Source organism: Aotus nancymaae, unplaced genomic scaffold (assembly GCF_030222135.1).
Source record: "Aotus nancymaae isolate 86718 unplaced genomic scaffold, 86718_ANA_hifiasm-v0.15.2.pri h1tg000014l, whole genome shotgun sequence".
NCBI classification, from domain to species: Eukaryota; Metazoa; Chordata; class Mammalia; order Primates; family Aotidae; genus Aotus; species Aotus nancymaae.
In genome coordinates this window covers 108,323,260-108,336,302 of record NW_026988425.1, presented here as the reverse complement: position 1 = coordinate 108,336,302, position 13,043 = coordinate 108,323,260, and the positions used below count along the sequence as shown (strand labels likewise).

Sequence of the window (13,043 nt, the reverse complement as noted above, 5' to 3'; positions counted from 1 at the left end):
ATGGGGATTATAATATCTCCTTGATAGGCTAACTGTATATAGAGAGCCTGACATACTAAGAACTCTCGATAAATGGTAGATATTTGGGTTGTCATTTCAAACCAACAGCATGATGGATGTATCTTACTATGCTGCATTCATACACTCTCGATCACAGCTGCCCATCCCGGTGTGACAAATGCAAAAATCTATCAATATTATTTGAAGCAAATTTTTGGCTCATCACAGAAATATACTGCATGCTTCTCCAGAAGTTATGATGGAAGAAGATGCATCAGCTCTGTAATCACACCACAATTTGATTCCTTCTGGGGACGGAAATTAGGTTGGACTCTTCAGCAAGGCATAGTGAAAGCAAATGTGTGAGGCTTAACTCAGGAACCTGGAACTCTTTCTTAGTCAACATTAATGTATTAGCAGCTCCTCTGGGTGTAGCCCAGTATGAGGTATGGGGGATCCAGTAGAATCCCAGTTCCTTTGGAGCTATAACCAGTAGGAAAAATATGCATACACACATAACATGCAAAAAATACGTGATTCATCGATTACAGTAAGTCTCAGAGATCTACGTGGATCATGCCCTCTCTCTGGTCCTCAGTTTCCTCCTGTGAAAATAAGGGGGATGGGGGAGGTAAGATCAATAGTTTTCTGGGTTCGCAGGAGCCCTGTCTTTTGTGAATGTGTCTCAGAGGCCACCTTGAGGGGAATTGATGGGAGTCAGGCAGACGTGGCTCTGAGCTCTCTACTCAAAAACTGCATGTGTCAATTACCTCAATTCAGCCATGCCACAATGTCTATATATTTCAAAGAATCATGTTGTACACCAAAGTGTATACATTTTAATTTTTCAATTAAAAAATGAATAAATAAGAATGAATTTTTAAAAACAAAAATTTGAATACCACCGAATGAGGTAGCCTTGAAGGTGTTTTCCAGTTCTCGTAGTCTGACTCCACAGCCCTCATCCAGAAACTAAAGGAAGGAACACACTCTGTGGGCAGAACCTTGGGGGCATCGTTCTCGTCAGGGCAGAGAAAAGCTTGCAGCCAGGAGGGCAGATTACAGGCAGCGTGGAAACACAGAATTCACCTGCAAGGGCCGTGAAGGCTGCATTGACCCACTAGTACTTGTGCATGGCCATGAGATCAAAGGATTAACAACACCCACCGTCCTAAAATATATATGGCCATTCTGAGGACTCCCTGAAGCTCCCAGAATTCTTTTAAAGACCTGATTTGGGTGCATAACAAAGATGGCCCTCCTGTGACATTTTGTAGTGAGTAGCCACTTGGCCATCACATTCTCCCCCTCTGGCGTCGCTGATTGCCAGGTCACAGCAGACACCCCCGAGACCATGAGGCTGTCTCTCCATGATCCGGCTCTCAGCACTTAGAACGCCCTCCCTTTCTAGCCTCCTGGAGCAACAGGCTGACAGGCTGTCCCTGTGAGCCAGCCAGACAGCATTATCTCGGAAGATCTGTGAGAAGTCTCCACTTCCTGCCAAACTTACCATTAGCTATCTTACATCTCTCCCTTCCCCCTTTTCTTTTCTGTCTCTCTTACTTTGCTAACCTACTTTCCCATTCCCATGCCCCAACTTCTGCAAACTTCCAGACTCCAATGCTAATTCTTAAACTGGAGAGTGGTCTGACAGAGACTCATCATTAGACTAAGTTTTAGGGCCTGAACCAGAAGGTGTTTTCTTATTGCAAGAATATGACCTTTAAATCTTGACAGCAAGGTTAATACTAAGACATTATTTGAAGATTCATTTCTGAAGCCAGTACAAATCAGGCATAATCCTATTGCTGCATGCTTACTCGAGTGCTGCTTCCAGGGTCACAGTTTTTCAAAAATACATTCATGCCTAATGCTGATGGAAGGTAAGGAGGAAACAAAAAGAAAGAGGAAGAGGTGGACAGGAAAATGAGAAAGAGAAAAGGATGAGGAAAAGACAGAGACGAAGGTAGAGGTAGAGGAAGAGATGAGACCAAGGCAGAGTGAAGTCAGACAGCAAGAGAGGATCATATGGTTTGGGTGTCCCCACCCAAATCTCATCTTGAATTGTAGGGGCCCAGTGGGAACCAATGGAATCGTGGGGGCAGTTACCTTCATGCTGTTCTCATGATAGTGAATGAGTTCTTCGTGAGATGTGATGGTTTTCTAAGGGGCTTTTTCTACTTTTGCTCGACACTTCTTGCTACTGCCATGTGAAGAAGGACATGTTTGCTTCCCCTTCTGCCATGATTGTAAGTTTCCTGAGGCCTCCTCAGCCCTGCAAAACTGAGTCAATTACATCTCTTTCCTTTGTAAATTACCCAGCCTTGGGTATTTTTTCATAGCAGCATGAGAACAGACTAATATAGAGGGGAAAACAAAGGACATGTTGTGTTGATTTATTATATTTAAAAAATTGCCTGAAATAATAAGTAACACTATTTCCTAAGTAAATCTTTATTACATTTCAGGAATAAAAAGCTAAATGTGTTTGGATAGGATAAAGCACTAAAAGACAAAGTTTTCAATACAGGACAAGTTAGGGTGGGATTTGTGCATGTTAATAGTGGAGAAGAGGGGAATGGACACAAAGAAAGGCATGAGATTTGGATTAGACCATTCCAGCCTACAAAGACACAGAAAGGAACCTTGAGTGAGCAATGATTTTTCATTTGTAGGATCCCAAATTGCTGAGGTAACTGGAGAAAAGGCCTGGGACTTCCAGGTTTATTTTGCCTGCTTTGCTCAGAAAGAGAAAGAGATGGGAAATGTGTCTTGGTTCAATTCTCTTTTTCCCATCATCCTCATATTCTGCACTGGCTTTTCATGCAGTGGCTACTTGATAAAAGATAAAGCTGAATAATGAGATCTTCCAAACGCAACACAGGTGATCTTTCCCTTGCTTTCTGTGGTTACTGTGGGTGGACTCCAAGTCTCCCTGATCCCTCAGTTCTGCTTTTCCTGGGGATGGCCTCTGCCTGTCACTACTTAATAAGCCATCAGCAACCTCAGATTTCCAACCCACCCTAGTGTTTACTGTCACAGGAGCACTGACTGCCCTCCTTCAAGTAAAGTAGTGGATCTTTACTCCCAGCTTTACTTAGATCAGGGAAGTCTCTCCCTTTTGTAATGGGCAACCTTTATACTCACCAACAAGCAAAGATCAAGGTCAGAATAATCACCAGCTAAAAGGAGTGTGCATTTAGGAGCTAAAGGTTTACATAAACGTTCCCAGGTATCAGTGCCAGATGGTAAAGTCTTAAATTTTGACAGAAACTGACTTTCTGCATTTAAGTTCAGCTGATGGAAACTCACTCTGGGATCCAAGTCGAAAGACACTCCATATCAGGTCTTAACTATGCATGACATATAGGCAATGTAAAGCGAACAGAAAATTCCACAACACTTGTATGCCCTGCAGCAACCCCTGCCTCATCAGAATGGTGGCACCATCTATAACCAGCCCCTCCATGCCATGCAATACTTTCAATAGGCTGGCAAAACAGAGATGGTGACTGCCTGGCATGCTGTTTTACTTCTCCCCAAATCCATGACAGACTTTTCTATTTAAATGTAGTCCTCTTTCCTGCTGAGCTTAAACATGATCCCAGAATTCTTCTACCCACACACTGGACTTTCTACTCATTATGAAATCCATTTGCCCTCCTCATTCTAAGACGCTCGAGATCCTCTAGAATCTGTTTCCCTCCCAAGTACTTTGTAAATGCTCACAATGACATTCTACCTTCAGCGTTCTTACCTCTTATGACCCCATATGAAGGATGCTGACACTGAGGAATTTAACATCAATTATGCAAGAAGGTATTTCTTGGAACTATCAATAAAGGTATTTGGGGAGGGGTCTTTTGAAACTTTGAATGAGCTTCAGCTCATGTGTGTGCCCAAATACACATCCGTGATTCTCAACAGGGGGCAATTTTACTGCCCACCTCCTGGGAGGGACATTTGGCAGAGTCTGAAGGTAATTTTGTTTGTTACAACTGAGGCATGATACTGGCATCTGGTGGGTAGATGCCAGGGATGTTGCTGTGTATCCTGCAATGCACAGAACAGACTCTAATAAATAATTATCCTGTCCAAAATGCCAATGGTGCCAACATTGAGAAACCCTGATACACATTAAGCCCAGGTATAGTGTTAGAAAGAATGTTAAAGAACCTCTCACCAACTCTCTCGTGCTATAAGTAACACAAGAGATGTACAGACAGCTCAGCAGAATCAGCAAATAGGCTATCCATCCTCCTAATGGGACGCTAAAACCCGTTTTATAGGTAGAGGACAGCAAGCGACTGCAGGTCTCCACCAATCTATTAGAATAGGTAAATAGAGCCGGGCGCGGTGGCTCACGTCTGTAATCCCAGCACTTTGGGAGGCCGAGGCGGGTGGATCACGAGGTCAAGAGATCGAGACCATCCTGGTCAACATGGTGAAACCCCGTCTCTACTAAAAATACAAAAAATTAGCTGGGCATGGTGGCACGTGCCTGTAATCCCAGCTACTCAGGAGGCTGAGGCAGGAGAATTGCCTGAACCCAGGAGGCGGAGGTTGCGGTGAGCCGAGATCGCGCCATTGCACTCCAGCCTGGGTAACGAGCGAAACTCCGCCTCAGAAAAAAAAAAAAAAAAAAAAGAATAGGTAAATAGAGATGAGTACGACAAATCTTAAGATCATTGGTTCTATGCATGGATGTTAGATTCAGGTAGCAGGGGGCAGTACTGCCATTTTTACACGTGGAAAAAATTACAAATCATGTATTCATTTAAAAATTTAATATCCCAGAACTTAAATTTAAAAAAAAATAAAAATAAATAAAATTTAGTCAACAAATATTTGTATCAGGCTCTTCACTGTGCTGAGGTAAGTAATACAATGACCAGTACAGGTGACGCTTTCCCTCAAAAGCTTGCAGTCTGCTGGACGGAACAGACAATAGCAATTTCATCACAATGTAATCAAGTCTGAGATGGGAGAGCCTATAAGAGCACTGAGGAGGGGTATCCAAGTTGTAGCCAGGGCAAGGATTTTCAGAGGGCAACATCCGAGCTAAGCTCTGAAGGGAAAGAAGAAGTCAGAAATTCTAAAAGTTGAGCCCCCAGCACCACACACTCAGCCTGCTAGGCGTGGCCAGTGTGTTAAAAACTTAGCTACAGGGTCTAAGCCTGAATTAAACCACATTTGCACTGGCTATTGGTTTTTCCTGGGCTGAGGCATTACATTTCTGATCAATAAACAACTGACATAAGACTACTTTCAGATTTTTACACATCTAGGTAGGTACATTTTATATCAGGATGCTCAACTCTAAGCTCAGGAGCTAAGGAAGGTGTGTGTGCAGAAAGTAAGCCAGGCTTACTCAGCTCTCTGGGCTCCCTTCCCATGAAACATCCAGTCCTCCAGGCCAAGGCTGGGCTGGGGCGATTTGAGAGATAGCTTCTTTCCCAAGGCATGACATCCACAGGCTGGCCTCCCAGGCTGCTCTCGGCATCTTTTCCTCCTGCAATTCAACACTCCCTCCCTTTGCTGCATCAAACAAAAGGCATTTGGGAGCAACTGAGGGAGTAGATAAACAATGAGAACAAAGATGCCAATCCTGAAGCAAGTTCAGTCTGAAGAATGAATGTCTCTCCCCAGAACCCACAGGTAACACTTTTCCATCTCCTCCTATCTCCAGGGCTTCGTAACCTCTTCCTCTTCACTCCCACGCCCTGCTCTTACCAGCTCCACTGTACTTGCTGGTCTTAAAGCTCTTGTGGCTCATATCAAGTTTGAAGAAACCAAATGAATTCAAGCTTCAATTTCTCTAAGTCTATAAAGGGAAGCAGCATGTGATTTGGTTCTTTCTCTGTGCTTATAGTTGACAGAGATGTATGGATGGGGGGAGAGTGTGTTTTTATTTTTATTTATTTATTTAAAAGTTTTTATTAAAGTTCACCTCTTACCCACAGGCCTCAGGCTTCCTATAGAGAAACAAACATCCCAATTGAATCAGCTGGTTTCCAAGGTGCCAGATTAAAATGGATGAAGAGGTAAGAAGGAAAAAACTGAGTAATGTTAAGCTAAGACTTCTTCCCTCCCAAGTGCATTGTGCCTGCTATTATATTGCACACATGAAATTGACTCCCAACATAATTAGGACAGGGCTACCAGGCAAAAAAAAAAATCCTCAAATTATTCAGAACCCCCAGAGCTATTCTTTTGCAGTCTCTCAAGTAACTGAGAAAAGAGTCAACTTTTAAACGTAAATTTGTTATCAGCATCAACACCGTCCAAGCAATTCCCAACATTCCATCTGCCCAAAAATTTAGACTTATGAGCTGAGCTGAGTTGAGAACCAAATGCAGGAATACTGCTCTCCAGCAGCCAAAATCTTTTCTTCCACTGCAACCTAGAGTTCATTCCAACAATCTTTAAAAACTGCTGGCTCTGTTAGACAGGGGTAGAGAGTACACCAGGGCCACAGTAAACAATACCCCCTTTAGGGTCCATTGTCTTAGTGGCATCGTGTATGGATAATATTTATTTTCTCTTTGTGGTCATGTACTTGGAACAGCCGTAACATTCTCTGTCTTACCCCAAAGATCCAGAACATGACTTTATTGCTTTCCAGATCAGAAATGAGCCATGGGTGCTTGAGAAATAGTAGTTCATGGAAAAAGAAAAGAAAGAAAGAAAAAAAAGAAAAAAGACAGAGCCATGGGGACAGGAGAGCATTTTTCATTGAACTCAGAGGGGAAAGAAATAACCACCCTTCAAAAGAGCTGCTTACTGGATTTCAGCAATGCTGCCAAAACTTCAGTGGCCGCCCTGGGGAAAGAGAAAGAAAAGCAACAGTCAACGTTCAGTGGTCTTTTTGTCATCCCTTGGATCCCACAGCCAGAATGCCTGTTGCCACCCCACAACAGACCCATCATTAACCAGGTAGGAGGCAATTGTCCCGCTGACCATTAAAGAGGCATAAATGCAGAAATCGCGCTGAGCAAAGTGTCCGTCTTGCAGATGCATCTCTGAGGTCCCCTCTGCTGCTGAAAATCTTTCTCTCCCTGCTTGCCTCCCACCTTCCACCAACTTCCCTGCACAGAGTGGCTCATTTTTCTATTATTCATACCAGGCAGAGCTCTTGCCAGTCTCTTGATTTGTTTCTGGAAACATGCGGGGACTCGAGAGAATGGTCTGGGAGGGAGTGGGGCTTGGGGGCTTAGAGAATACAGTAGCACAGTGCAAACTTCTTGAAACACTCATACCCCTGGGGACGCAGTGGAAAATGCATTCACACATTGGAAAGAGAGGCTGTTTCCTTAGGGCGGAAAATAGTTATGCCGGGATTTTTCTTCCAAATTCATCACTTTCCTCCATGGAGGAATTTCACAGTCTTTGCAACAAAAGGACGCATATGAGAATGAAAAATACTTTTTGACCCACAACTCAGTGATCTTTCGATCTGTTTCCTGCTTCTGACTTCACACAAAAACATACCTACAGGGCAGAGGAAAACTTCACTGGCATTGAGGGCCGTGTGGTATAATTCTAGGGAGGAGAGTTGTGTTTGCTTTTTTAAAAAAATAGAAGATTCTATATGGCCCTAGTAACTTATCCTTAAGGCCTGCTAAGCAGTGATCTGTTTCCACCACCTCTCTCAGGATTGGAGGAACCGTCCAAAGAGGTTGGATGGCACTTCCAAGACTATAGACATGTCAGCAGAGCTGGGACCCCAAACTCAAGAATCTCACTGCACACCTCCGCTTCCTCCCTCTCTGTTGTTCTCCAGAATGTCTCTCTCACTGGCCCTATCCTGGCCTCTGCCTAATCAATGAGAGTTCACTTTGCAATATATTAGCTAATACTGAACAACAGAGAAAGCAGTAAAAAGGAAAATAAATAAATGAATGAATAAACATAAAATACAAAAGAAAAGCAGTCCTTGTGACAGCATCATTCCCCATAACCTATAAAGCAGCTCTTCAAGAGCAAAAGCCTGAATTCACAGGCCCCTATGCAAACCCACAGCTGGGATGACACCCTAGCTCAGGGAGACCAAAATGACCATAGGGCAGTTATGAAGAGGGCAAGGCTAGCTTTGATGGATGGACTGCTTCCTTTATCCTTCAGAAGGTTTTCCTCTCATCAGCTTTCAGCTTCTCCAATCCCACTGTTCTATAATCACACCGAGTTTTGGCAACGGTGGATTTAAGAAGGAACACATGGAAGGTGTTTCTGGAAATTCAAGGTAGTGTGAAAAGTCCAGGCGCCGCAGTACACGCGGCAAAAAGAAAATCGGTGTTTTTGGAAGAGCAGAGCAGCCAGATTAATTTCCTTGAAATGAATTAGTAGAGAAGAAGGAAACCATGGAAACGGGCAAAGAGTGAGGATGTTCTAAGCAAGGCACCTAACCCAATCCCAGTGCACAGGCCGGGTCTCCGAGGACAGCGACTGCATTTCTCATTTCCATTGCACTTTTGTTTTGAGAAATTCACAAACGAGGTAATGATCCATTAGATAATAGTTTTATGGCCGGGCGCGGTGGCTCAAGCCTGTAATCCCAGCACTTTGGGAGGCCGAGGCGGGGGGATCAGGAGGTCAAGAGATCGAGACTATCCTGGTCAACATGGTGAAACCCTGCCTCTTCTAAAAATACAAAAAATTAGCTGGGCATAGTGGCATGTGCCTGTAATCCCAGCTACTCAGGAGGCTGAGGCAGGAGAATTGCCTGAACCCAGGAGGCGGAGGTTGCGGTGAGCCGAGATCGCGCCATTGCACTCCAGCCTGGGTAACAAGAGCGAAACTCCGTCTCAAAATAAATAAATAAATAAAATAAAATAAAAATAGATAATAGTTTTATGAGAGAGACCAGTGGTGTGAAGGGACAGGTGGCAAACAGACCAGTTAGGAGAATAAGCCATAATAGGGTCTCAAACCCAAAAAGTGGCATGAGGGAAGAAGGGATGAGTTAAAGGCACATTTGCATCTTGCTACTCAAAGTTTGAGTCTCTGATCACCAGCCTCACATTTTCTGAAAGTCAGATAGGCAGAATCTCAAACCACATCCCTGACCTGCTGAATCAGAATCTTTATTCTAAAAGGTAATTCGGATGCACGCGCAAGTTTTAGGATAATTGGTTTAAGAGACGCTATCAGTATGCCTTACTCTTTCGATGTTGAGAGGGTAATTCAAGGTGACTCCCAGATCACAACTCTCTAGAAAGTACCAAATAACATGCTAATCTAAATAAATATGAATCCAGACAGTGACATTATATAGCAGGAAATGCATGGTAAGTATCACATTCGTCAAAAAAGATTGAGGGTTCTTCCTGAAAAACTAGAAGAGATTTATTTCTTCCTAGGGTGTAAGCGGGAGATCAGTGTTTAGCGCAGCAAAGGGCACATTTAGGGCAATGATGGAGATAAGATTTGAGGCCAAATTCTAATATTCTAAAGACTTCACATTCAGTTCTGTAGGTAATGAGAAGCCATTTGGGTTTTTTAATCAAGGTGATGTGGTGTCAAAATGGAAAACTGAGAGAGAGGTTGTGAGCAAAAAATTAACAAGAGCTGAGGAAAGGTGAGCTGTGGAGGGTGAAGGAAAATGAAGAGTCAGTGATGGACTGAAATATTTAGGCTAGGACGATGGGGGAATAAGAGAGCCATTAATAGACTAAGGAGAGAAGCTGCAGTGTTTAGGCCACATAATGATTTTGATTCTGATGCTGAGTTCAAGATGAAGGGGACAGCAGAAGCCTACATGAAAGTGTTTGGAATGCTGCTGGAAGCATCACATAGAATTCAGGGGTGCAACTAGAGTTGGGAATATACATGTATGAATCACTTCATACAGAATTCGGGGGTGTGACTAGAGTTGGGAATATACATGTATGAATCACTTCATATAGAATTCAGGGGTGTGACTAGAGTTGGGAATATACATGTATGAATCACTTCATATAGAATTCAGGGGTGCGACTAGAGTTGGGAATATACATGTATGAATCACTTCATATGGAATTCAGGGGTGCGACTAGAGTTGGGAATATACATGTATGAATCACTTCATATGGAATTCAGGGGTGCGACTAGAGTTGGGAATATACATGTATGAATCACTTCATATGGAATTCAGGGGTGCGACTAGAGTTGGGAATATACATGTATGAATCACTTCATATGGAATTCAGGGGTGCGACTAGAGTTGGGAATATACATGTATGAATCACTTCATATGGAATTCAGGGGTGCGACTAGAGTTGGGAATATACATGTATGAATCACTTCATCTAGAATTCAGGGGTGCGACTAGAGTTGGGAATATACATGTATGAATCACTTCATATAGAATTCAGGGGTGCGACTAGAGTTGGGAATATACATGTATGAATCACTTCATATGGAATTCAGGGGTGCGACTAGAGTTGGGAATATACATGTATGAATCACTTCATATGGAATTCAGGGGTGCGACTAGAGTTGGGAATATACATGTATGAATCACTTCATATAGAATTCAGGGGTGCGACTAGAGTTGGGAATATACATGTATGAATCACTTCATATAGAATTCAGGGGTGCGACTAGAGTTGGGAATATACATGTATGAATCACTTCATATAGAATTCAGGGGTGCGACTAGAGTTGGGAATATACATGTATGAATCACTTCATATAGAATTCAGGGGTGCGACTAGAGTTGGGAATATACATGTATGAATCACTTCATATAGAATTCAGGGGTGAGACTAGAGTTGGGAATATACATGTATGAATCACTTCATATGGAATTCAGGGGTGCGACTAGAGTTGGGAATATACATGTATGAATCACTTCATATGGAATTCAGGGGTGCGACTAGAGTTGGGAATATACATGTATGAATCACTTCATATGGAATTCAGGGGTGCGACTAGAGTTGGGAATATACATGTATGAATCACTTCATATAGAATTCAGGGGTGCGACTAGAGTTGGGAATATACATGTATGAATCACTTCATATAGAATTCAGGGGTGCGACTTGAGTTGGGAATATACATGTATGAATCACTTCATATAGAATTCAGGGGTGCGACTAGAGTTGGGAATATACATGTATGAATCACTACAGCAGCAATGACGGCCATAGCCAGGCAAGCAGGTGATATCTGTGAGGAAATTCAATCAGGAGCAGAACAGAGGGCTGCCCCAGGAAAGCACCAACACTCAAGGGTAGGAAGCTCCTAAAGGAGTCAGACGAGGTGCATGTGAGGAAACAGGAGGAGACCTGGGGATTAGTTTGGAAACCGAATGTCACTAGACTGTCTAGGCACACTGTTTTTCCAAACTGCAAACTGTGACCGAATAGTGCATTGTAAAGTCAATTTTATAGGTATTGACTATACTTTTTAATGAAATAGAAGGAATAAAAATGAAATTCATATAATCAGAGTCATTTCATGCAGTAAAGGTTAGCAGTGTCTGAGAAATTTTCATTTCAATGCACAAAATTACATACGTGTACCTACTGGGAATGTGATGTAAGGGCTTTCCTTAAAAAGAAGTTTGTAAAGATGTAGTGTCCATATAAGAACAAACACCCAAAATCAACTAGTGAGCAAACTGAAATCACTTGATTTCCCACAGGCGGCGCCCAGGATCCAGGCATGGAGTCAGTCATGTGCGTGTCACCAACAGCCTCTTTTTTTTGGTTTATTCGGTGGATACATGTCTGCAGCACTGGTCCACTCTGAGCAATGCTTCTCTGCCACTTATCTGCTCCCACAGCCAAGTACAAAGAAAGAAAGAAAACCTATCAGAGCCAAGGCAACTACTCTGTCAACCAACCACTAACCCCATAAAAAGCAAAAGTTTAAGCTGCTAAAGCTTAAACAAATAAGAAGGCATTCAGTTACTTCCACTCCAAGAAGTCAAGGCCATTGTATTAAGTGAGTGCTCTGGAGCCCCACAGTTAGTGCCTTCTGAGTGCAAGGCTGCCTCCTGCTGAATGCGTGCATCTGACACTCACGGTTCTGGTAGCTGCACTGATTTTATGGAATAGGACTTCTGTCTCTCTCCTTTTTTTCCTTTTTCAAGATGGCGTTTCGCTCTTGCCTCCCAGGCTGGAGTGCAGTGGCAGGATCTCAGCTCACTGCAACCTCCACCTCTTGGGCTCAAGAGATTCTCCTGACTAAACCTCCCAAGTAGCTGGGATTACAGGCATGCGCCACCACAGCCAGCTAATTTTTGTGTTGTTAGTAGAGATGGGGTTTTGCCATGTTGGCCAGGCTGGTCTCGAGCTCTTGACCTCAAGTGATTCGCCTGCCTCAGCCTCCCAAAGTGCTAGGATTACAGGCATGAGCCATGAGCCACCCCCCGCCCCTGCCCCCACACCCCGCTGGCCTGAAGAGGACTTCTCAGGAGGTCACTGTTTTCTTAGAGTTTAAACTCATGCCATCATCCCCCATTGTTTGAGCTTCCTTATGGGGTGTCCAAAAGAGATAAAAAATAGAACTATCAAAATGTCCTCCATCTGAGTGTCCCTGTGTTTACATCAATGAAAGAATCATTTCAGAAATTTCTGCAGAACATCTTGCTCCCAGAGAGTTTTAACAACAGCCAAAGGCAAAGTGGAACGGCCCCATCCTATCTATTTTCACACTGTAGGATAGTTAACTGAGTTCAGCTAAGATTCTAGAGGTCACAGATCACTTCCACTCTCCTATTCAGAAAAAGCTAAGCTTAACTATTGGCAAATTTGTAAATATCCTCTTGTTAAGATTTTTAGCAAAAAGCCACAGAATCGCAAAAGTTCAATTTACGTCTTCAAGCTGAAGTAAATTTTAAGAGCCATTACCAAAGAGTCTTGAATATTTATCACCCCTATTTAGGGGGCCCCTATAAATGCCAAGCAGAAAGTTAAATGTCCCATATACATCATTATACATCACATTTGATCTTCACGGGAATGCTAGAGGGTGAGATTATTAGTCTTGTTTTACAAACAGCAATAATGAAGTTCACAAAGGGTGAATAATCTTCCCAAGGTTCAGCAGCTAGGAAG

At 43.0% G+C, this 13,043-nt stretch overlaps 1 protein-coding gene across 4 annotated transcripts in view; it reads right to left on the bottom strand.

The window, feature by feature from the left end:
- The window catches only part of AGBL1 (AGBL carboxypeptidase 1), a 786,993-nt gene that overhangs the window by 652,505 nt on the left and 121,445 nt on the right, over positions 1 to 13,043 (bottom strand). For all 4 annotated transcript variants that reach the window (XM_012438697.2, XM_064376229.1, XM_064376228.1 and 1 more), the window contains exon 6: positions 6,785 to 6,822. In XM_012438697.2, coding sequence (XP_012294120.2) covers positions 6,785 to 6,822 — 38 coding nt within the window. The remainder of the gene's footprint in view (positions 1 to 6,784; positions 6,823 to 13,043) is intronic.